Genomic DNA, 26126 nt, shown 5'->3' on the forward strand with positions numbered 1-26126 from the left:
CTTTTTTTCTGGCCTCCTCTGGAACTCAGAGATCAAAATAAAACCAGTTCAAAAGCTGCATTTTGATCTGATATGAAGCTCTATGGCTCTTGCAAGTGTCACACATTCTCCCACAAGATTTTAAAGTGTCAGACTCTCCTTGTCATCATCAGGACCAGACAGATCATTTGTCATCATTTCAACATTTAGTACAATGAAAACTGCAAACTTACTATTAAAGTAGATGAGCTAAAAATGTTAAAGTAGAAAATGAAAGACATATACTATGAGCAAAAGTACATTAGACACAAGTTTAGCTTGCTTCTCATGCTTCGGGGAAAAAGTGTCAGAAAATAAAAGAAGTTGGGTATCACTAACTGAAATGAAAAGACATACTCTGTGTGCACCCCTCTCTGGTTCCTGCTACAGTGCAGTGCTTGAAAAGTGATTATGTTTGGATGAATAACTGACTTCAGGACAGACAAGCAGGAGAGTAAAACACATCATACTCACAGCGTAATTCCTTATATATCCCAGCTTTGGTACAAGAGAGAAAGGAGATTGTTTAACTACAGTCATTGGGGGGGAAACGAGAACACAACAACAACTTTTATATTTGCTGTCTTGCCTCTAATACATCACGGTGACCATGACATTTTCAAGTTCATTGCCTGCAGGTGTTTTTATAGTAAAATCCATGATTTATTCTAAATAGTTTCTGGTTGAATTTATTATGCATTTTGCATTCAAGCCAAAGCTGAAAAAGTAATGAGAGGGTTTTTAAGTTGACATTTTTAAACCAAATTTTTAGTTAAAACTACCCTTTTGATGTCTTGAGTCAGAATTTAGGGTGATAACTGCAGAAGATACAAAAGATAAAGCTCCTCCTCGCTGTAGAAAGCCTATTAAAATGTCATGAAAACTTCATTTAGCTCTGTCAGAAGCACAATATAGTGCGTGTTGATAAAGAGGATGCCAGATGATGTAACATTTTCTGGCAGCCATATTGCAGGCTTTCTACTCTTGCCAATAAACCAGATACAGTAATTGTACGTCGAAACTTTGTTATCTCAACAGAACTGATTAGACGTACAGTGCATTATTGTGCTTTTTTATATGAAACAAAAATGATTAATTTTGTGTAAAAATAATGTAAGCATCTTAGCTAGAACACCATAGTGTCAAGGTTAGCTAATGGTATGTCTTACAATCCCATTTGCCCATTCGTAAAGATAACTATTAGCTAAGGTTTGCATTAAAGGTAGCTAGTAGTTGTATTTTAACATTAATATTAATTGGTCTGCCTTTATTTAGTTGTTTAAAAATGTCAGAAACAGTTTTTTTTCTGAAATAACCTGATTATTTCTGAGCATAGCAGTACTAAAGATTTTACTGGTTTATCCAAATTTGGAAATCATGTAACCTTATTAGGCCTTAGACTCATGAAATTCTATTAACATGACTGTAAAATGTATGTAGGACTAATGTTTCCCTTAGACCAAAATATTAACAGTAAATTAAGATGGTATGACTAGAAATACAAAATAGTTCTGACGCTAAAATAGCAAAGTGAAAAGAGTGTTGTCACTGTGGTAGAAGAGCTGAACACTGTACTTGTAGTTTCAAATCTAAGAGCCTGGGTTCAACCCCCAAATCATCAAAGTAATTTATATACCATGTGTTAAGTTTTCATGTTCACTATAAGCATTTTCCTCATTAACAAAGCATACAAATAAACCAACTAAACTTCAGATAACCCCTAACCAAATTTGTTTTAGCTAACTAACCTTGACAGTAGCTTTTACCAAAGTTGTTTATTTACCTAAACTTAATGAAATAGTTCGAAATTTTGGGAAATGTGCTTATTCTCATCAAGAAAATGTTACAATAAGTAATTCCCATAAATTTTCATTTTTACATTATTGTTTGTGTTGTAAAAATGAGGGGCAAAATGGTGGGGTGAATTTTTGTGTTTCGGGGAGAGCGTGGCTAGCTGTTTCCCCACTAGCACTCTTAATGCGAAGCTAATCGCGGCACAAGCTGCCTCCTTAACACACAGACATGAGAATGGTATCCATTTTTTTTTTTAATCTAACCCTTAGAAATAAAGCAAATAATTGTATCTCCCAAAATGTCAAACTAGTCCTTGAAATGTTAGAACCTTTTCAGCGGATGAACACTATGACAACAGCCTCATGTCCAATTCATGCAATTCTCAGCAATCGTTCATGACATGAAAACTGACAAGTACATATCTTTTTACAAATTATTTTAATTTTTGTTTTATGAATTTTTGGAACCACATTGTCAATTTTATATCCTCCTCTCAGCCTCACTGATGATGATCACATGTGGTTGCCAGAAGACATACTGTAACTGCAAAGTCTCTAAAAGGTGTTATAGCACAGTGCCCAGCTGATGATAGGGATGGAATTTTACCTTGTTTCTCTTAAAATAGGCTCTGCGGCAGGCGGCGAAGCACTTCTCACTGCAGAAACTCTTCAGCTCACTCCCCATGCTCAGAGAATAGCGTTTGACACCGACTTTCTGGCACCATGCACACATGATCTGCACATTGGATGTATCCTCATCTGAAGATAAACAACCAATAGTGAAAGTGAGTTAGGATGGAGCTCAAGTTTAGTGTGTAATTTAGCAGGGACAAAAAAGTATTGTTGCCTACATTATCTCTTTTTAAACCATAGACCTTTTTCCTTACATTCAGGCCAAAAGAAAAAAAATATTTTTACCTTGCACTATTTTACAAGTTTTTATATAAAAACCTTTTTTTACAAACTATTATTATTAGCTTCACTACGGACTCACATAATCATTAATAGCAGGGCGTGACTTGAACTATATCTAAGACTCATAATGTCTTCTATAATGAACTATATTGACCTTGTGGTGCATGTCTTGTACTTTGTGATCAAAGTGACTCTGATTTCGATTACAAAATATGTCTTAACCAAGGATAAGTTACATCTATTATATAAACTTTAAGTCCATGGCAGAGAATATCAACAAGCACGCCATGGCTAGATGTATTAAGCACAAGGACCAAAAGGCATTAAATCCACCGATTCAACCCAGCTTAAATCTGCCGTAGGATTTATATTGAAACCCTGCCATGGGTGAATGCCTATTTGTGGCTGTGCTCTGTGGGTATCAGAGAGCCGTAAGGATGTACTCTGACGACTCTGGAGAGGATGGGTGTTCACACAGAAGGCTCTGACAGAAGGTCTGGTCTGAGGGTGTGATGCTGATGTGCATCCTGTGTTAAAAAAAGGGTCACAGAGAAGTTGAAATAATTCCCATAGTTTGTGTTAGCCAACAAACGTGTCAGATGGATGAGGTTTGTTTCACAGAACAATACATCTGAGAGAAAACAGCTGAGAAAATTACAAGAAGGTATTTAAATTTAGACCACTCCTACCACACAAACTCCAAACAACCACTTAAATTAGTGGGAGTCAATTTTGTTTTTTAGTTTTTCCCTTTCTTATTCCCAAATTATTCATGATGAGGGCACTTTGAGGGCAGAAAGAAGGAAAAAAGAAGAAAATTTAAAAAAAATATGAGGGAATAGAACCATAAATAAATAACACATAAACAAATTAACCTAGAAGCCCCCAGGGACAGTAACCGTGGAAAAACAATATTGACATCAAAGATATGACTGGACATACAATGAGTTCACATAAAAAAGACACTGAGTCCTGGTCTTATCATTGTATGATGAGTTTAGACAGTTACTGTGTTAATTGGACAAGTATAGACAAAGTAAATAATAAATGGCACAACTTATAAAAGAAACAAATTCAAGACAGTGATAATCAGTAGTTTTTGTTTGAAAAATTCCAAAATAAAAATACTAAATTTGAAATGATAAATGTAAGAAGTAATATAAAAGAAAAATATAAAAGAAAAATTAGATGTAGAAATAAAAAAATTCATGTCCTGTCAAAATTCATGTCCTGTTCGGGGGGGGGGGGCTTAAGTTCTCCTTACAAAGACTAAGAGAACAAAATAAGAACAAAACAATGATGGATTTGAAAAAAAAAAAGAGTATACCTAGATCTCTTCTGTCGCATAAGATTTATAGTTAACACCAGCCCCCCCCCCCAAAAAAAAAAAAGAGTGGGGCGGTGCTGCTGTGTGGTCAGTATGGGGTATGGGCAACAAATTATTTTAACAGACCCTAAGTGACAGTGAAATGCCTCTTTTGTGTTAAACTGTGACTGCTGGCAATGAACTGCAGGCTTTTAGTGCCGTCGCTGTTGCAGTGAGAGAGATCCACCGAGATTCCCTCCAGTATCTTCCAATTATCACATTATGACTGTGCCGGTGTGAGGGTGAAAAAACGCAGGCCCATTAGTCTTTCACCCGTGTTCACCTCCTTATCGCACACTGGCCCAGCTTTTCACCTCTTGGTGAGCTTAATGGATCTACAAGGCCATCAGATTTTAACTAAAGACTAACTCACAATTAAGGGAATAACTCCCTGGGGACCGAAAGACAGCAGAGTGGACCCAACATTCATATTTTATGTGTTTCCTCTAGTCTCTCTACCTTTTTGCGTCTATCTGGATTGCTGCCGGCTGCAGTGATGACAGAAAAACCTGAAATAGTTTCATTCTAAGCCTGAGTTTTAAGCCAGTCTAAGACTGAGTAGGTGGATCAGGGTTTGTACATTACTTGGATAATGTATGTACCACAGCATAATGAACAGGATCAAAGGCCAACATGAAATCACAACATCTTTCACCATATCTCAACATTTTCATACAATGAGACATCTTAAGGTGGAGTTGTTTTCACATTCCCACATACTGTAACCTCATAACAAGCCGGTCTAAAAACACACACATCTGTATGAGGGGCAAAAAACACGCCAGTAATTATGCAGCCTCTATACTAAATGCCACCATCATGCGCCATACCTGCACCTCAAAAGGTTCTTTGACGGATTTTGTGGGGCACATGAATAATTCAGCGATTGTGTGGGGATAGGGGGCGGGTGGCGAGTTAAAGGGGGTGTTGGCCGGGTGGTGGGTTGGTGTTGGGCTTTAAGTGGGACCACACCATCTGTTTCTCCGCCTAGGCAGGGCCAGTGGGGACTCCTCTTGGGCGATGCCAAGGCGGCTTGCTCCCTCTGCCGGGGCGTACCAGCCTCCTGTGCCACAGCAGACGCAAGGGATAATGAAGCCTCTGTCTGGGCGAGGAACGCGGACATTTCCTCAGAGAGTTGATGGGGTGATATTGACACTTGGGCAGGTGGAGGAAAACAAGGTGTACAGCAGGTAGCAAGCTCATTAGTCGCCTGTCCCTGGCTGATATGGAGGCTTTCAGGCTATTGCAAAAACAGAAAGTTTTCACGTTGCATAAACATTCAGTTGTCATGCTAAGTGCTGGAGAATTAGGAAGTAGGTTTATACTTTCAGTACAGTCTTTCTGGAGAACAGCTGTGGATGAAACCCATGAAATATCTACTGGTTGTGCTTAAACTGAGGACATGACTGTGTATGTCTTTGTGGCTGGGCATTCGGGCAAATACATCAGCAATTAGTGATGGGCTGACAATGACTTTGATCTTTTTGGAAATTTAAAAATGTAGACTGGTTCAAAACACACAAATGGGCAAGCATAAAACACATTTTGACATTGTTTTTTGCTGGCAGTCATCATGTTTAAGTGTTTTCTTGACAAACAAGGACTTGTATAAGCCCAAACTACTTTTCAATTAATCTCCGGCAAATGTCTCTCGAAAAAGGTGTCAATGCTCCCTACCTGCAGGGGGCTTGATCAGTGGCGGAGGGATCATGGGGACTATGATGGGCAGGTTGCCATGATCCTTGGTGCTGGGCGTGGAGGTGGATGGTGTGGTGGAGGGCTCTGTGACTCCATTCCTGGAGGCTGGCAAAGACTGGGAGCTGTTGGCTCGATCCGGAGAGCCTTCGCCGCTCTCTGTTGAAGCTGGGATTTTTGGCAACAAGTTTTCTAGACAGGAGAAATTGATAAATTGAAAATAAAGCATTACTGAACAACTGATTAGATGCTGCAGCACTCACTGCAACTCCTTCCATAATGTAAGAGCCTAGGATGCTTCAAATTCGACTCAGTGGGTCGATCTTACTTACACTAGAGGCACGAGTTTCTGTTTTTAATGGTGGGCTTGAACAAATGTATGTTTAAAGAGCTTGAAAACAGTTTAAAATCTTCTTCTATCCTCTATGCCATTAAATATTGACTAAATGAGCCTAAAGCTGTACTCATCAATAATTTTATATTAATAATGGACCTAATAGCTACATGTAATGTGAAAGAATTGCTCATATTGACGACCCCACAGAGAGTCCACAACTGACCGTGCAGTTCCTTTCAACTCTACAGAGGATTTTAGCATCTTTCAGCTGATTGTTCAGATGAATGCTAAAATAAAAAGCAAATATTTGCTAACAAGCTCACCTTATCAACTTGAAAAGGTGATAAAATGTCAATGTTATGTTTCCAGCTTGTTGCACTGCTCCCACATGGCAGTTGCTACAGGTTTAAACTTCAGGAAAAAAAACATTCTTAGTAAAAAATATAAATCTAGAAATCTCTAATGTGAAATAACCAAAACTGTTTTAACTTTGGAATTAAATAGTATTCTCATGTTGGACCCTATCACTCATAGTAAGAAGCTGTTTCTGAAGATAAGTTTTCAGGGCCTTTAACACAATTATCAAGTATCACAGTCATGAGTCAACATCATCCATTCATGAGCCCTTAATATTTGCACTAGTTTCATTATCTTTTTGTCTAGCACATGATCACCTAATGGATAATAAAGCATGCAAGCCAGGCATAAAATACATGTTTTCAATTTAATGTATGGTGCTTTAAATAAAAAAGAAACACCAGCAAAATGGTGTAGTGTATGCTGCAGTTTCATACCTTTGAGGACAGAGATGTGCTGTGGCGTCTCCCCTATCTCCAGGTTGTCAGAGTCTCTCAGCTCCACCTTGTCATAACCGTACCAGCCCAGGAGCTCGTTCATGGTGTTCTCTGCAAAACTCTGCAACACAAACAGTTGACTGGTGAGAACCACAACAAAGGTCTTCATACAGGAATCACTCTGACTAAAAAACAACCTGCTTTGATGTAGACAATATTATACTTGAGCAGAAAATCTTGCAGAACAAGCTGCTACACTGCTGATAAGCAGTGATGTAGTAAATGAATAGTAGCAAATAAGGACTGAGTAACCTTTAATAATTTTGATATTTTCACATGAAATACAAAGTTACCCAAACGAAACTCTCACCATTCAGAACAGGATGAAGATAAATGATATTTGAGGTCACTTGTTATAAAAGCAAATACAACAATTGTTACTTTGTTGCATGCGTTGTGCTTCTCCTGAGACCTTGACTTTACACACCACATTTCTTCAACTAATTAGGCAGAAATATTGTGATCCCACTCAAATTGTAAAGCTTTGCCTGGAGACAACAGCGATGAATTTTTGAACTCCAGGTCCTCTCTATAAGCACAGGTCAACATAATTGGGGCTAGCTCCTGTCCAAACACTGCAGTGTGCATCCAGCCAGACTAATGGCCCCTATCATGTCATAATAAATGAGGAGGATCTTATCAGAGTGTAATAAAGAGAATGGCAACCCTATCAAGGCACACTAACTAGAATAGAAAAATTATCACAATATAGGAGTACAAAAACCACAGCACAGTAAAGACAGAATAACAACAGAGATAAGGGTTTGATTCATGTGCTTTGGGTGCTGTTACTGACATTTTAAAGCTTCCCTCTTTATTAAAGCTTCCCTGATTGGTTGAAAATGTTGTCACTGCATCAATAAAATGGCAAAGGGGTTAAATGGAACAAGGGGACCACTGATTCGTTCATTCATTTCATCTGAAACTGAGGCACCCAACCACATGCCAGAGATTATATATATATACATTTTTGTGGATTTGAACGAGGTTTAGCTGCACAGCACGAGTGACCCACAGTTGGGGCCACTGATTGTTACAGAAAGATTTTGACATTTTGAGAAATATGCTTAACCAATTTCTTGCCAAGAGTTAGATGAGAAAATCTAGCCTGGCTCTGTTTGAAGTTAACAAAATCTGCCTACCAGCACCTCAAAAGCTCACTAATGAACATCATTATATCTTTTTTTGTTTAATCTGTACAAAAAACAAAGTATAAAAACAACAGGCTTTGTTTTTATGGGGGGTTATGTTTCTCTGTAACTTCCTTCCCTTTTTTTTGTAAGGATTAAAAAAAAAGTGATATACCATGTTAATTTGTGAGCTTTAGAGCTTCTGTAGCTAATTAACCATGTTTCCAATCTTTATGCTAGGCTAATCGCCTGCTGGCTTTAGCTTCGTATTTAGTCTAAAACAGAAAGAGTGAAGCAATCACAACACAGTAGAAACACAAATAAAGTCCATTAATGTTACAGAGGTCACTGAGCAATACATAATACTTCACACTTAGGAAAATATCATAATCCAGTAAACATTATATGTCATGTCTTGCCACCCAATTTGATTTGAGCAGGGCAGTAAAGTTCCACTATTCTCCAGCAGCACAGCGATGCAGAGCACTATGCAGGTAGTTGGTGCACGTATGCAAAAATGAATAAAACTCTATGCGGGTGAAACATTAAAGTATTTGCTCCATAAAAGCCTCTCACAGCACAGTCAGTAAACACTGTGCTCAAAACAAAACCATAACCCTGCTAATGCATACAGCCCATTATCACCATACAACACTCAGCTGGTACATTCCCAGAAGCACCTAATCACTGAAGCCTAAACTATGGTAAATGTTTCAGCTATCATCTGACTGTAACACATACTGTAGATGAAAATGTTCTTTCTGGAAACAAACCCCAGCAGCAACTGAGGATGAATCAGCTGTAATTAGTTGGTCTGTGTGATAAGGTATAAGTCACAGGTCGGTAAATTATCAGCTTAGAGGATAAACTGCTCCTCAGTACTTTGAGGTGATTTTTTCCGAATGGACAGGTGACAATTTTCCATTTTTTAAAATTTTCTTATACAATAAACACTTCAAGGTTAAATTTAGACTAATTTAGCTTTAGGTCTGGGACATGCCTGTCAATTACCATACAACAACAGCTTGTAGAATCATATTACAGGTTTGCAAGGACAAACACAATGTACTGTACAGTACATTGCCACAGAGATGACACACCTTTTCTTGCCACTTGTGGGTTTGTTCCAGATCAAATTGACAAGACACGAGTCAGTTCGTTATTTCATAGCCAGTCCCATTTTACCCTGTACATTATCTCATCATGGCAGCTGCCGTCAACCATCAGTCACGACATCAAGCAGTTAAATGTCAATTACAGACAGCTCCTGTCGATATGTTAGAGCCAGAGTGATCATGCTGGAGTGGTTCAATGCCACCCAGCACATCTGACCCGTAGCTGATGTAAAATTAACAGCAAAATTTAGACACACAGACATACATACGCATACATCACTGCATTTTTCATTGAGATATGAAAGAAAAAAGGCAAAAAGCAAATTCAGATTGTGGTCTAACCTGAATTATGTCATCTCTCCTCTAAAAAGATTCCCACCTGCCTCCACTGTATATTCTAAGTAAAGCAAAGATGCTGGAGAGTCCAGTTTAACTATAATATGTTAATCGGTAATAAAACAAAAGCACCACCCAGTAAGTGTGTTGCATGAAGTGGCATCAGCACATTCCACACGACAGGTTCCTGTCTACTAACTAGGCTCTGTGACCTTTCATACCAAGAGAACAGGGCAGAAAATAAAAGTTCTAACTTGTGTGAGTCCAGATTTCTCTGAAGACTGTTCAGTCACTGCTGGTGACAGGTCTGAAGTATTGATTCATGATTTCCTGTGGGTGGAAAAGTGACCATATCTGAAACCAGAATTTAATTTGGGCAAGGGAATTTACAAGGTGTATTTTCACAATAAAATGCCCAATGTTGCTCTAAAAAAGGAAAGAATGAAATGGCATGAAATGCTCAACACACTTGCTGGCACAGCACGGCCTGGTGTAAACTGAGCATGGAGCCTATCTGTGTCCACAGCCTGCAGACAACAGGTTAGTTCACTGACTCAATTACTTGATACAAATTAAATTAACAGAGCACCAACACAAAGTGCAGTTTGGATATTGCTTACAGTGTTATTACAGTAAGGGAGATACAAGTGGGAATGCCCCCCAACCCCCCCCCACACACACACACACACAAACACACACCACACACATATACACACACACTTGAGGCAGAAGTATCTCTGTGCATATTTGAGACACTGTGGCACAGTATAGGAGTGACAGAGGCAGATTTTATTCTGCATCAGCAGCACTTTTCCTCCGTTTCTAAGCATTTTACGTTTTGCTTCAGTTTTGCTTTGAACATACAAAGTATATTCTGTACTTTCTGCTATTCTGTGCAGAAGTGAATGTGCCATAGGTAGAAGAAGGACTTGATCTAAATGCTGGGAAAGCATTATTAATGAAGAATGACAGGATTTATTGATCTGTCTGTTACCAAATACCTCTGTGGTGGGGTGGTTAATGGGTAGATGTGGCACAAAGGGGCAGGGCACGATTCAAGTCAGTGACTAGTGAAGTCGAGATACCCTGTTGTGGTGATGAGAAATCTGGAAGTCAGATTTAGTACCACTTCCTGGGCACAGCAAAGTTAGGTTCAACCATGTTGTCACCCACGGAGAACCACAGGAACACTTTTTAAAGGCATTTTGTATCACCTTAAGTTGTAACTGAAATGGCCAACAAATTTCTTTGTTTAAATGGGAAAGTTCAATACCTGTCCTTTCTTTAAGGAATTAGTATGTTTTCTAAATTTCAAATTTTACATACAGTACTGCAGATGATCTGAATACAGTGAAGAGTTTCTAGGTGTCAACACAAATGGCTGGAGTATGGTTTTTCCAAGTTTTGGACACACTGCATTCTGGAAGAGGTTCCTCTCCCACATGTTTTTTAAAATAATCAAAATTAATCAGGTAAAGGGGATGTATGATATTTAAACTAAGAAGAAGAAATTTCCCCAAGTTTTGTAATAGTTACTCTCTCATTTACGGGCAATAGTGTCAATTTGTAACAACAATCCAAGTTCCGACAGACACAAAGTGCACTTATTGGCAAACGCAACTGCAGCAATTAGTTCAACTGCAAGGTTGAAACCTTGAGAAAAAAAATTCACCAAGGAGAAAATCCTCCTTTTGAACAAATGAGTTGGAGCATAACCCAGTCTGAATGTACTCCAGCGCAAAATGGAAGTAGCTGTAAAATAACCAGATCCCGGAGACATAAACACAGCATCTCTCTGTGTCTCCCTTTTCCTTCCTACCATCCTGTCCTCTGTGTCACCCTACTACTTTGAGAAAGTGGGAGTATTATTAAGAGTGGAATCTAATCCTGGTTGGCGGCTCATCAAAGCAGCAGCACCAACTTTGGGTTGACTGAGCTGGAGAGGAAGAGGTGTTCGAGACACAGAGGCAGCTACAGATGTCTATGTGTTACACTGGATGTATAGCCTTTTCATCTGATTTAACACAGACGAAATCTCTGATTATCAGCTTTATTCATCCCAACATCTTCTAAGAGCCTCTCGTAGAACAAAGGTCAGCTGGAAGTACACTTCATGAATGAATTTCAAACAAGGCATGGCCCTAGGATGGTGAGTTCAGTTGGTCTGTCTGTCTTGTCTATCTGTGCAAGACTTTGGGTCATAGCACAATATCTTGAAAATTATTGTACAGATTTCCAGGAAATTTGGAATGAATAATCATGGTCCCCAGGGGTCGATTTGATTTGACTCTCCCTGACCTTTTGTTTAGCAAGACCACTGAGTCAAAAATTCCCCTTGCCCAACACCTCGGTCCATGACAAGATTATTTGAACAACTAGCGACTGCATTTGCTTAAAATTGGTAGTGGATATTCAGGGTCCCCAGGGAATGAATCCTAAAAATCTTGATTTTTTTTCAGTATTTTCAGTATGTCCACTTGTACACAATAAATACCCAAATCTAATGGACAGATTGTCATGAGATTTATTGAGGTCATTCATTCTGCCAAAAAGACAAACCCTTTCCATTTTGGACACTACGTGCTTTTTTTCCCTATTGCTCTTATCAGACTAAAATATCAGTCTTTGAAATTTACTGAGCTTTACTTGTGCAACTGTTACTCCATGTTTTAGCATTAATTTTATCCTGCAAATGTATCTTTTTTTATCCTGCAAAGGAAAAATGACTGATAAATGGGTGAATATTTTTTTAAATATATGTCCACTATTATTGTATTACATGTTTTTTTGTGACCATTAGTTGGTACATTTTAAACAGCACTTAATGCATTTTCTTTCATCTTTGGGCAAATTTAATAGATATTAATAAACCAACGTACCCAACATTCTCAAAGTACGCTTTATTTTTGTTCTAACTTTACACAACTCTGTGCAATGTTAAAAAAAAATCTGATTACTCTGACTCCAACTAATAGATGCTTAATTATCATTCTGGTGGATGGAGGCATAGCCATAGATTATCAAGCCAGGTGCTGCATCAGCCTGCTCTCCACCTTGAGCAGCAGACAGGACTTTACCACTTCCATTGTTGAGTAGCGACTTTATTACTGTATATGCACTTTTATCCAGTGCAATCAAATACATCAACACTGTAAAAAAACAAACAAAGAAAAGTCAGAAAAACAACAACAACAACAACAATCTACATTTATGATACTATGTCAGAGAAGTGTTGAGTCAGCTTCATTTTTTCTTTAAATGTTGAACCGTGGCATTGGATCACAGTATGCTGAAAGGTGTTTCTATGTACGTATCTTTTATAAATATTGTCTACAATTAAGGCTAGTAGTGCCATCGGATTCTGATTCGCTCTATCTCTACTGCAGCCTTTCTTGTGCACCATGGATTAGTCCTCTGACATGATATTGACATTTTGGTGCACTGTCAAGAAGAAGAAACTATCAACTGGAAAACACAAATTTAGTCCCCTTTAACATTGGTCAGAAACCCAGTTAGAGACAAGATGGCGGTTTTACAGAGCCTCGGGTCCTCTAGCAAGTTTAAATTTAAATTTGGAGGATAATTAACGGTTTAGTGGACAGTAATCATAATGTAATCATGATACCTTCAGTACAGATGCAGTTGACAAGATAGCACTTCTCTGCCATACTTTCAGCAGAAGATAATGATAAAAACACAAAAATCCTGATTCGCCACAGTCTTTCTTCTTGTTTCCCTCCAATAAAACCCAGACATTGCCGGCAGGACTTTGCGGTAATGATGATGGTGGGAATCGGATACCATGCGGATTGAAACCAGAGCCGGTCACAGTACACCGTGATAAAATTCCCAAATCCTCACGCCAAGTTTCCCTTTGCCTCCTCCTTCTCCACTTTTCCACTCCCTTGCTCCCTCTCTCTCCTCAGCCTCTCCTTCTCCTCTGCTTTCATTTCCCTCTACTTTCCTTGATATCTGATCCAGCAGAGACACTCAGGTTACCGTTTTTACAGCTTAGCAAAGCCAGGGCTGTATACATTCCTTTCTCCTCTGTTTCTTAACACACTCTCAAACTTCTCCTATCCCCTCCATACCCACTCCTCCTTCTCCTTGATTATTCACTGGGGCTTATTTTACTGTGGCACACACTAAGCAGCCAGATGAAGGAAACACTGTCAGGCTGTTGGTTTCTCAGAGGAGCATGATCCCTCACAAGGGCACATTGTGGGTCTGTGTTAGTAATTTTTCCTCTGGTTTTGCTCTGAAATATTGAAGCTAAAAGAATCTAAAGAAGAGAAGGGAACAAACTGAGTGTATTTTTGTTCTGAATGCTTGGAAAAGAAGAATCTGAGAGTTTTCTACTGAAAATCAATACATTAAAATACAATTTCTGGATTTACTGTTTTGGGAAGGACATCATACAACCAATGGCACAGTGTTAATTACCTGCAACTCTGCAGGTTTTAATCCTGGCTCCAGGTTTACATTTGGCCTCGTATCTAAGTATAATACGTGCATAACCATGCAATAACTTCATGTTATGTCATATTAAATGCATTCATAATTATGAAACCAGATTTTACTCTTTAGTCACAGTGTTAATGTACAGGCAGCATCTATTTTCTGGGTTAGATAAACATGCTTCAAATTGCAGGTGTAACCTAGCTGTGGATCAGTGTTTTTCCTAAATTAACTTTGTAGACAACAGCCTATGTGTACGAATATGTGTGTGCTTTAGTAAGTGTGTGTGTGCAATGGGAGATGAAATTCAAGGTTGTGTAATGAGCTACAATCGAACTTGTTTAGCCTTGGTAAGTGTTTTGACACCATAACGATATCTGCTGCTCCATTCACTAACTTCCCCTGGTATTGATGGAAATACTGGAGTTGTCATGGGAGAGTGTTGATTTTCCTACCTACCATCATTACAACACTGTATCTGCCGTAGATGTTTTGCATTTTACATTTTGTACTGACACCTAAAAATTCACATGCTGCTGACATTTTTAATTTGGTCAGGTGTATCGTCCATTTGACTCTTCTATCATTTGACTGATTGCAGTTGCAGTTATTAGACTGTAGTCACAAATAAAACAGAAACAAATTAAGCTGCTTCCGTCAAATGAGATGTTTAACTGACACATCGGATCTCCAAAACATATTATATGCGATGTCAATTCATTGAACCCTGAATGATGAAAATCTATCATCTAACAGCAAAACATTCAGACCGGCAAAAAAAAAAATCATTTGCCACCGATGACTGACATCTTATAATTACATGGTCAGTGTGATGAATTATAAGCAAAGACATCTCATTTGATTTTTTTTACAACCTGAGTCCAAATAGATTAATGGTGATTTTTGCCTAATATTTCTTTTCTTTTACAATGGTAAAGATGAGTGAAATTAAATCTTATCTCAAGACAACACTTAACTGTGCCTTACGGATGCCCTAAAAGATGTCTACCCTTTTTAATGCTCCGCTGAGACTACCTCTAGTACTCCCCTGGTAAGAAATAAGGATATTTCTCCATGGAGAGACCCTGCCTGACACCTCCCACCTCTTGCATCCCTTCCCTCTGTCATCAGGACCAGGCAGCAGAAGGATTGGTGAACTGTATCCCTTCACAAACTGAAGAGCATGTCATATGTTTTTCAGTTTATCAAGAAAATTTTCCAGTTTAACAAGCAGCTATAATTCCATTATTAAAATGAACTTACCTTTCTCTAGACCTCCAGTTCATTATTAGGTAACGTGCGAGGACATCTCTAAGAATTCATTCAGAAAAGGTATCTGTTCAGGGTGCGAGTTAATAGAACACACAAGGAAACCACCTCAAATACAGCAGATTACTCTGCTAATTAATAGGCTTCATCATCATATAATATTATTGTAGTTAACTGCCTGCTCCCCATTGCTCTATGATAATAATAAATGCTTCCTTGGCAACTGAGCTCCCCAACAAACCATCTGGATTGTCATCAATAAAATGCACATTTCTTTTCCTTTTTTACACTAAAAGAAAAGAAACAGTGACAAATGAACGCGGCCGGTATTTTTTGGAGAGATCTAAATACTAGAAGCCTTTATGCCAGGGTTGTTTCAGGACTCGCTCAAAGCCAGCAGCCTGGCTTTTCCTCTGACAGCCTAAAATCACAATTTCCACAATTATTCTCGGTGTGATCACCAGCATATCCATCGATTTAGGCAAAAACACGGAGTGCATATGTGTCTCCAGCCAAATGTGTACAAACAATGAAGAGATGAAGACAAAGCGTACACACAGCCTGCTTCACACACACACAAATGCCGGGAACACTTTCTTTCTCCACAATGAACCGCACGGAACACAGGGCTCCAATATCACAATGTGCACCAAGCAAAAAACCGCGAATAGAAACAACGTGTGGCTGAATATTGGGATGGAATCGTGCAGGCCGAGCACAGGAGACAATGTGCTCTTGTCGAATGCGTAAAGCTCACAGACGCACATCTGGATCACACGCCTCTGGGCAGCTGGACAAGACACACACACACACACACACACACACACACACACACACACACACACACACACACACACATCGACTCAGAGGCAAACCCATACAGTCGACACGGACCCGCAAACGCATCGTGGATATGCAAGTGTTCCCCCATTGATTTATACTAATTATGAGCATTGGCTGCACCTCCGTAGTGTAATAGTATTAATAGTAATAGTAGAGGCACTGTGGACGCCTTCACTGACGCACCGGATTTTCCATTAACTCCGACCAAGCCGTGAACGGCAGGGCACACAAACATTGAAATTCGGACTTGAAGCGACAGGAACGCACACCGTATTCTTCAATGATTCCAAACTTACTAGTAGAACAGCAGCCGTGAATGGGTGCCGCATCCATTGTGCGAGGCGGAGTACGCTGGCGGAGTACGCTGCTGAGGCTGGCGTTCATACGAATATGACAATAGAACTTGGGTCAAAAAAAAAATCATAAATCAAAGTTTGACTATCATGCAGCCAGTTGCACTTGAGTGTATTGTAGCCTGCATCGTTCACTGAGAACGCCTGGTTAGTGCTTCAACACACATGCATGCCCCTCACAACCACTCTGTTTCCACGCGTAATCACATGCAGCTGGGCGCAGACCCCCTTTTTTCCCCTTTACCTTCATCTCTTCATTTATCTCCCTTTTCACCGGGTGTGCTGGTTTTCGGCTTCTTTTATTTTCCGGAGGTCTACCCTCCTTTTCCATCTCTGCCATGTTCTCTCGGTGGTAATTCTGTCAATATTTGCGGTGAGGAGGGGAGCGGAGGGGGCGAGAGAGAGGCAGCGGCAGCTGTTTACAGTCGCCAGACGGCGGGTGTCTTGCAGCTTTTCCGCGGCCCGTGTGACGCTGGCGATGCCGCCGAGGGCTTGCGGTGCCCGGCTACGTCAGCCATCTTCTGCCCGTATCCTCCACGGTCCGTGCGCCAGTGGTGAACCGCCTCTGTGAGTCAAAGGAGAGGTTGAGTGAGGGGAAAAAACGAGACAGGGGGAGGGGCGTCCGCTGAAACATTATATGACGCGTTGGTGATCAGAGGTAGGCTATTTCTTCTCGCTTTCCCATGGAGTGCAATCGGAGCAGTCGCATCCGCTTAGCGCCGCGGCCTCATGGTGACAGTCTGGGAGCAGCGAACAGGTGCCCGCACGCTCCTCCGGCCCCACATTGTTCTTCAGGCCAACCTACTGGCGTTGGTCGCACCGAAATGCAGTCTCTCTCTCTCTCTCTCAGTTCCAGACTCCTCCGCTTCAGTCATTTGACGCCACGCGCTCAGAAGTCGATTTTCCGTCCGCAGGTTCCAGTGCGTTTTTGTTGCGCGTGCAGAAGGACGACCAGCTGACGGTCCCGACCAGAGAGAGACTCCGCAGGTGTAGCGAGCGCGGTGCCTTGCTCAAGGGCACTGTGGCTGTTGCTGGGATTAAAGTGTGTGTGTGTGTGTGTGTGTGTGTGCGTGCCTGCGTGCGTGCGTGCGTGCAATAAGAAGAGAAGCGCTGCCTTAAAACAAATCCTTCATCATAATGAGGGAAAAGGTCTCAAGGCCAAAGGAAACTTTCTACTTGTGTTGATTTTGTAAGGACTGAACCATTGTGCTTAAAATAAAGTTTCCATTTGGCTTTTGGAGTGTGCCTTTTTCTCCCTTACATTTTTTTTTTTTTTTCAATCAGGTTACAATGTGCATGGTGAAAATAAGCCTACAGGCAACTCACTTTTCATTTTGGTACTGCTTGTAGAGTGTTTCAACACTAGTGACGACAGTCATGTCAACGTTTAATCTAATTAAACATGTTTGCAGAGATCCTCACACACTCTTCAAAAAAAAATGTATTCCAATAAATCATAGTCGGCCCCTTTGGAAAGAAAGGTAGATCGTCTTTATTGTCCTGGGGGGAAATTTGTCTTACAGTCTGCACACATTCATGTCTCACATGGAAAACATATGCATGCAAACCGCAATATTTGCACGATCACTTATGCACATGCAGTATACATTCATGCCCTACCTACAATATATCTCTACACGTATAAACATACACGTGTACACACGCGTTGGAATATAATGTACAGTATATTTATATACAGGTGTCTGAACTTGCTCTTCAAGTGCTTATTAAAATGTTAAAATTACATGTTGTAGTGATGCTGTGACAGCGGAACAGCATGATGTTTAACAGCGGTTTTCCTCAGGTAGGGCCTCTCAGTTAATGCAAAACAGGGTTGTTACTGGCATATGAAACAGGCTCAGATTCCTTTAATAAATGATTTTTGCTTTGGGCATGAATTTATCTGTTTCAGCTGTGTGCTACATGCTGCCCTCTGACTTTAACTGGAATTACAATGGGTCGACAGGTGGAAAGCCGCTGAGAGGGCCGGGCGATGCTGCTCATGGCATAGTGACACCCATTTGAGCCAGAAAATCAGCAGGGACAGGAGCTGTGAACCCGTGATGCAGGGTCAGGGCGAGATGACTTCAGTGTTGCAGCGCTGCCCATGCCCTGCAAACCAGCAGCACACCTGTGTCACAAGATTCCTTCTTGAAGGTGTTCCAGTTACAGCACTTTGGTTTAATGTCATATAACTGTAACTCTTCTGATGGTATACTGTGCAGTAACACAGGTGGAGGCTAATCTAAAAACAGTAGCTATATGACTAAGAAACTGAAGAAAATGAAGAAATGAGTTTCAGTTTGTTGACTGAAATTGCAATAAAGCATATATAATCTAAATTAATCTTTGGCATTTGGTCCAATTTTTGCTATAACTAAATATTTTTGTGACGTTTGTTTCTAAACACACAGAAAAGTGTCCCCAGCTGTTAATCCGGACAATATGATGCTCAGAATAGATGGATCAAAACCAAGTTACAGTTTTCCTCTTGCTTATAACCCATAATATGCAGTACTGTATGTGTGTTTGTTTTGTAAGTCTATTCAGCAAAGGAGACTGCAGCTCCATGATGTGTAAGCTTTCCTTCACAGACTTTCTCTCCGGTCCAGTAAGAAACAGATGGAGTAGGATTCAACGAAAGGCATTGTTGAAGCTAACACTACTGGGGCATATCCCTCTCATACTGTGGAACAACAGTTTGGTTTAAATGGATATTTTCAGGTTTGTTCGGTTCTTTTTACTTTGTATTCAAGTAATTATTTACCTCTGTATATTCATGGAATTACGTGATATTTAAATGTATGGTTTCGTTATCTGACATTTGCCAAAATACAGACACATAATGAGTTAGGGCAGGACTAAAGATGGATTTTATCCAACGTGTTTCCACACTGAGGTAAAATCTCAGTAAGTATGTTCTTGACTTTACTTTCTAATTTCCAAGTTTTTGACAAAAGGAGTGACAATATGTTAATGATGTTTCCTAATGATCAAACATTAGTAACACGTCAACATCAAATCACAGCTCAGCGCTAACCTCACTCAGCAGCTTTGCAAAATGTACGCACAATAAACGCACAGCAGATGGAAAGCACACGGGTCCTCATATTACTCAAGCGTGGATACTATGTAAGACTTGTGCTACTGTTTCTGTTTGATGTTTTCTCCATTCACATATTGCTAACTTTAGCGTATTAGGCCTGTATCTTAATGTCTTAATGTATTATATATACTAACAATTCAGGAGAAGTCTTTATGTCAGCCCCGAAATATGGTCAGTTTATTGGTAATATGTACAATCCACCACTGCACATCACTGCAATGCACCCATAGGTATAGGCGATCAACACATTGTTTTGGCTGTCGCACAGAATTTAGAGATTACCTTTTTAAATGAACATATTTTGTGCTTTAAACCGATTCAGATATAACCCTGGTTTACTGGTTGATACTACGTAATTTACCTAGAAAATGTCAACAACATTTCAAATGTGTTCATAATATCCATCTAACTGAATTCAACAGTAGAGATTTGAGGTAGCTACAGGTACCAGGTACTGGACTATGGGGGCCCCTGTAGGTGGCACCCGGTTGTTGGGGATGAGTAAATGTTTTTTCTGGCTTCACAACTTCAGAGACTTCGAAACGAAAAATAACTGTCAGGCTTGGTATTCCAGCGGTGGTCAGCGACTGCAGGTGTGAACCAGTTATAAAGGTTGAAATTTGACTAAGTTAAAGTGATGCTTTGTAAATCTCATACCTGCTGAATGAAGCACTGGAAACAAACAAACAAACAAAAAACCCAGCATAAATGGTCTCATGTCATGTAACTGTGGAACTCTGACAAAAACAAAGACAATTTAAACTGTCTGATTTTCAACGGACTATGGCCGGAAGCACTCTTCAGAAACGGGGCGTATCGGAATTTGGCAGCAGCCGCCGTTACGTTTTACGACGTAACGTATTACGTATTCAAAGATGGCGGCGCGCAGTGTGACAGGTCGTGTGTTGTGAAACATAGCTAGTTATTCTCACAGTGACAGTATGTTAGGTTTGTTAAGATAGCCAATTACACGTTTTTCATAAATAATACTGATGTGGCATTGTTTAAGAATATGTCACAACGTTAGCGATTGAATGCGGTGAAACAATCTTAAGATGGTAGCAAGTACCTGAATGGCACTTTAGGAAACTGTCTCCAACTAGAAAAAAACCTTTCAGTTAGAGAGAGAATGCTTTCAGCGACATGGTCACGACTGTCCTGCAGGGGTTTGTCCAGCCGAGGACAGAGGACGCTGAGTCTGTTCTCCAGCTCAGGACCTTCAAACTGGAGTAAAGTGGTCTCCGATGCGGAGAAGATCGTCGGATATCCAACCTCCTTCATGAGTCTCCGCTGCCTCCTCAGTGATGAGCTCAGTAATGTTGCCATGCACGTCAGGAAGCTGGTCGGGACTCAGCACCCGTTACTCAGCACTGCAAGGTAACACCGCTGAAATGACACTGCTTTAGTGCGACACAGGGCTCTCTCCTCCAAGGAGTCCACACCAAACCAAACTACATTCAAAAATCTTGCAAAAATAACACGACTTTGTCTGTCAGCAAATCTTCAAAGATAGAGAATTAACTTTTTGAAGAAGATTCGGGTTATTATCTAAGTTACTCTGTTTCGGCATTAATAGAATGTCTGAGGAATAACCCTGTGCCACTGACCAAGACAATGATTTCAGTAACAACAGTGCAGGGTTCCATTATTATTATAGCTGACTCTAGTTTGTGTCACTCTACTCACTACTCATCATTTTTACTTAGGAGAATTTTGCACTGATGATTACGTTTTTAATAGTGTAAATACTAAAAAATACTACTACTTAAAAATGAAACCCAGTAGGTCATTTGGCAGTATTCAATTGGCTGCTTGTTGATATTTACAAGACCCCCCAACACACACACAAAAACAAACTTGACCCCGCCTGCAGAAGCATTCATAGTATCCCCTGTCATCACTCCGTAGGCATGTGGGCATACAACAGCTGTCTAAAATCAATACAAGTTTGGTAGTCAGTCGTTGGTGTCTCTCGTGGTAGTTATCAGAATGCGATTTTGTGTGTATTATTCCTGTAATAACTATCTCAAGTTTAATTAGATGTTTCTAGTATGCTTAGGAGCATGTTGCTGAGGAGAGTTTCGCACAGATGGAGTGTAATTTTTATCACGTTAGCCCAGTAAAAAAAAAAATCCGACTGAATCCTGCAATCCTCGGTGTCTCTTTCAGACATGTTTGTTTCCTCACGGCCACACACAAGACTCACACCCAGCCATTGCTGTATTCGTCTAACACAAATGATGATATTTTACTGTTGGAAGCATGTGTTGGGACATTCTCATCTCAGCAAGCTTCATTATTACATAACACAACTCTTAGACAACACCGGCAGTATCATGGAGTTGAGGCAGGAGTGAAAGACGGGTGAAGCACTTATCTTCTTTGGTGCTTCACTTAATTGATCTGATGCCGTTATTTCAGTGCTGAGTCAGGGGATTTGAAAAAATTTGGAGTTTTTCCATCAAGGGGGATAAGTAAAATGCAAGAACGCTAGAAAAAAAGCAGTTTTGATTCTTAGCTAGATGCACTGGATGTGTAAAGCCTGCTGCTTTCTGGTCCTTTGTTTTCTTTTATATCATAGACTGATGTGCCAATCCATCCCTATGTGTCCGTCTGGCACAAGTCAGAGTGGGAAGAAAAAATAAGTTACAATCACATATGAACTATAATCAAAAAAACACCTGAGAATATCACGTAAATACTTATAGCCACACTGTGTGACCTGCTATGATGAGAAGGCGCAACACATCACATGATAACAACTGTGGCCACTTCAGTAAGCACCAAGCTTGCTAGATACGAGCGCAGAGAAAAGTGTGCCAGAGCGACAGGCATTGATGGAAGCAATGGAAAACTTCCCCTATACAGAAACAAAGTCAAACTGATAATAACTCGACGGATAATATGCAATTGTGAATCAGACTACATACGTATTAACAAGGAGAGTGGGGCCACTTTTTGGAACTTTCAAGAGGATTTTTGCACTGAATTTGGTCTACGTGGACATTTTAAAATCTGTTTAAAGGAAGCAAAAGAGGAATGAATTGGCACCTCATTGCAAGATTCCAAAAAACTTTTAACCAAAGAGACATGGCAGGCTGTTCAAACCTGTGTTTCTGCTTAGGCTATGCATATGCAGCTCTTAACACTACAGCCCTTCCCAGTTTGGTCGATGGATCCCGTTTTTCTTCTGAAGTAAATATTGTGATTTAGGGAATACTGTCTACCTATTCCTCTTGTAGACTAGGGCAAAAGCTTATGTTACAGTCACATCTATGTTTGTATAGATCAGCTTGATTAGATGATGTAGTTCCTAAACGATGCCATATCAGGCATACATTTTTTTACATTTAGTTATTTTTGCACAAAGCTAGTGGAGCTGATGTGTTATGCAACTGCAGAGCCATACTCGTGTATTGATGAAGGATATGTTATCCCATCTCTTTATTGTAGGAGTTGCCTTTCTTGTGTTTTATCAAAAGAAAATCAGGAACTTAGAGAACCAAGCAAAGAGAACGAGAAGAGAGAGTCCTCAAACTCAATCCCACCATGCAGACGGGCATGTTGGAAACAGGAGCCCAAGGGTGTAATAACCTATACACCTAAATCTGATATGACAATCCATGTTGGGGCGGGGGTGGTGAGGGGGCAAGCAGACCTCTTGACAGTCTGACTCCTCACTGTCAGCTCGGGTTGGCTGGTTCGTATTTCCCACTGTGTCTCCGCCTTAGACGTGCGGCAGATAAAAATATCCACAACAGCAGACAGGCAGACCCTCGTGGAGTTGGGTTTCGGTTTTTCCTTTCGTTTCATTCTCAAAAACTGCAGCTCAGCTAACTTTGGCCCAAAGTCTGGAGTTACAGCGAGGGGACGGCAGGCTAGGAGAAGAAACTTTACTTGCTTTAGGGAAAGTCCTTGAGAGTTGGAGGCAGACTAGAATTCAGGTCTACTGCTGCTTCCTACGTTTTCTCGCCTTTCTTTTTCTAAATTAGTCCTTTGATCGAGGCCAGACCATGTCAAGAACTATTTGTTGAGGAGACAAAAACACTTGCAACACTAAGGTGAAACACTTGCCAGTGTGCAGCCTTGAAATATCTTCACAAACACATTGTGTCTTCTTTCTTCAATATTGACTTTTTGATTTAAAGCCCATGAAAACTTGAGGTCAAAGCTGAAGTTTTTGTCCTTAACATTGTATACTTAAGATTAAATAAGAAAGAATCAAAGTAAAAGTTTGTAAAAAAAAAAAACAAACATTTTTAGTTAGTGTATATATAAAGCATTTAGCATTCAAAAATACAGGTAATCTGCTTTATCAGATATCTGAGAAGGCAGATTATCTGTCTGCTGCTTGTTTTTTAATCTCTTTATCAAGAAAACGAATTTACAACAATTAGATATCACAGCTTAAAAAAGGGGAGAATTACATAGCAAGTCAAGATAAGATACACTAAATACAACATAATTATCTCAAACATGACAAAACTGACAATGAAATGAAATATAGAATAAAACCAGCCATTAAATAAATGGTGCAGAGACTGCAACGCAAGACACTTTTGATCTTTTTTTACTGTTAACTGCTTTTAGTCTTAATGTATCGAGATAATTCAAACAAAAACAACTTTATAAAACTCAGTATAATCAAAGCAATTATATCTATTGGTTCAAAGAATTACATCCAAAGTAAGCAACAATGTCAATATTCCTTAGTCGTATACTGTAACCTGTATCAGTTAAATATGAATTTCATTGACTATGTTGTTAATTCAGAATTTAAATGGTGTGATGGGCATTTTTAACCAACAATACGCTCTCTTAAAATTTTGTACTTAAACTTAGGTTCTATAAAATGAATGACCCTAATTGTTAAAATGGGTATTGTATTATTTATCGTTTGGCAAGAAAAATGAGTTGTAATCAACTGTTTCATGTGTAGGGCTGCAACTGACGATTACTTTCATTACTGATTCATCAGCGCCTTATATTCTCTATTAATAAATTAATCACTGTGTACCTAAAATGTCAGAAAGTAGTCAAAAAATGCCCTGTGTAGTTTCTAAGAGTTCAAGGTGATGTCTTCAAATATCTTGTTTTGTCAGACCAAAGGTATTCACTTTACTATCAGGTATGACCAAGAAAATCATTAATTTCTTACATTTAAGAAGCTGGAACCAGCACATATGGGCATTTTTGCCTAATAAGTGACAAAAACAATACTCTGATTACCAAAATTATTGCCGATTCATTTCTTTTTGGAAATGCGAGAATCAGATCCTGGAAAATGAAGCAGACTATTGGTCAATATTCTAAACATATCATAATCTTTATCTATAAAGGTATCCTCCCTGCACATAGAGGTGAATGTGTTGCATAAATTCTATCTTTAAGAAAAGTGCAGCCATGTTGGGCACATTCATTCATTCTTTCATTCATTCATTCATTCATTACTAAGGAAAGAAAGACTGAGGATCACTATGACACCACATTTGCAAGGTCATATATTTGCATGCATTAATTCTAGATCTGCATACGATGGCTGAAGTTCCCGAATTCCTGCACTGCAATTGCATAGCAGAAGGTGTGGTGACCTGTTCACAACCCTTTAAGATGACAGTAGCCCATTTCTCTCTTTCTGCTCCCTCACTGTAGCGCTCACTATCTCTCTTTTTCCACATCATCCTTGCCCCACCCCTTTGCAGGAGGGCGGTTGTGATTGATTGATGTATGCTGGTGTGGATAGTGACATAAATATTAATCATCTGCCACCCTCAGGCCACTGGCTTACCCAGACTCCCCAAGAGGAGAGCAGCTAATTTTTGCTCTCTAGCCATTTTCTGTTCAACAGGCCATTCTGCTGCGTTCATCCGTGCATCAGGGTAGCCACTATTTTCCAACTAAGTAAAAATTTAGTGACCATAAAAAAATCTCACAAGCTACATAATGTCAGTTGTATCGTAAATTTTTGGAAACGTAGCGTAAAGGTGTTTTATGTGATAGATTTGTTTTTTTGGGAAGGAACAAAGCTTCAGCGCATGTGCATTTTTTTCCCTTTCAGCACCAGAACATTGTGAATCACTCACGTATTTCTTCTGTCATTTTTTATCGCATTTCTGTCTGGCCTCTATTCCCTCCATCTCTCTTCATCCCCTCCCTCTCTTCATGCTCTATCTCGCACATCCACTCTGTCTCGGGTTCCTTTACCTCCCCCTGTGGTGCAGGGGTGGGTCAGAGAAGGTGGGGGGTGGAGGCGGGGGCTTGGGATTGGTGGTGGGGTGGTGAGGCTGGTGTCTGGGCATCGAATAGAGGGGGGCGTGGCCACTTGTCTGCCTCGGAGCCCCTAACGAGAGCGTGATTCATGGCACATGGGGCTCCCATAGGGACAGGATTAGAGGTGCTCTGTCTAACCGCTCCCCAGAGAGAGTGAAAAGATATTTAATCTACCCACCACGCAGGCAGCTACCACTGCGTACTGTGTGTGTCTTTGCGTGTGTGTTTCTATGAATGTATCAGAAGGTTGTTAGCTAGGGGGCGGGAG

At 40.0% G+C, this 26126-nt stretch overlaps 2 protein-coding genes across 2 annotated transcripts in view; one reads left to right on the forward strand and one right to left on the reverse strand.

The window, feature by feature from the left end:
- sobpa (sine oculis binding protein homolog (Drosophila) a) overlaps nt 1–16866 on the reverse strand; it is a 33958-nt gene extending 17092 nt beyond the window's left edge. Inside the window, exons 1-4 of the mRNA XM_040137712.1 lie at nt 16727–16866; nt 6919–7039; nt 5770–5979; nt 2419–2570 (exon numbers count right to left, since the gene is read on the reverse strand). Of these exons, the coding sequence (XP_039993646.1) occupies nt 2419–2570; nt 5770–5979; nt 6919–7039; nt 16727–16822 (579 nt within the window). The 5' untranslated portion in view covers nt 16823–16866. The remainder of the gene's footprint in view (nt 1–2418; nt 2571–5769; nt 5980–6918; nt 7040–16726) is intronic.
- A 3566-nt stretch (nt 16867–20432) lies between these two features.
- Nucleotides 20433–26126, forward strand: part of pdss2 (prenyl (decaprenyl) diphosphate synthase, subunit 2) — a 28866-nt gene continuing 23172 nt past the window's right edge. Inside the window, exon 1 of the mRNA XM_040138262.1 lies at nt 20433–20965. Within this exon, the coding sequence (XP_039994196.1) occupies nt 20718–20965 (248 nt within the window). The 5' untranslated portion in view covers nt 20433–20717. The remainder of the gene's footprint in view (nt 20966–26126) is intronic.

Source organism: Xiphias gladius, chromosome 10 (assembly GCF_016859285.1).
Source record: "Xiphias gladius isolate SHS-SW01 ecotype Sanya breed wild chromosome 10, ASM1685928v1, whole genome shotgun sequence".
Taxonomy (NCBI): Eukaryota; Metazoa; Chordata; class Actinopteri; order Istiophoriformes; family Xiphiidae; genus Xiphias; species Xiphias gladius.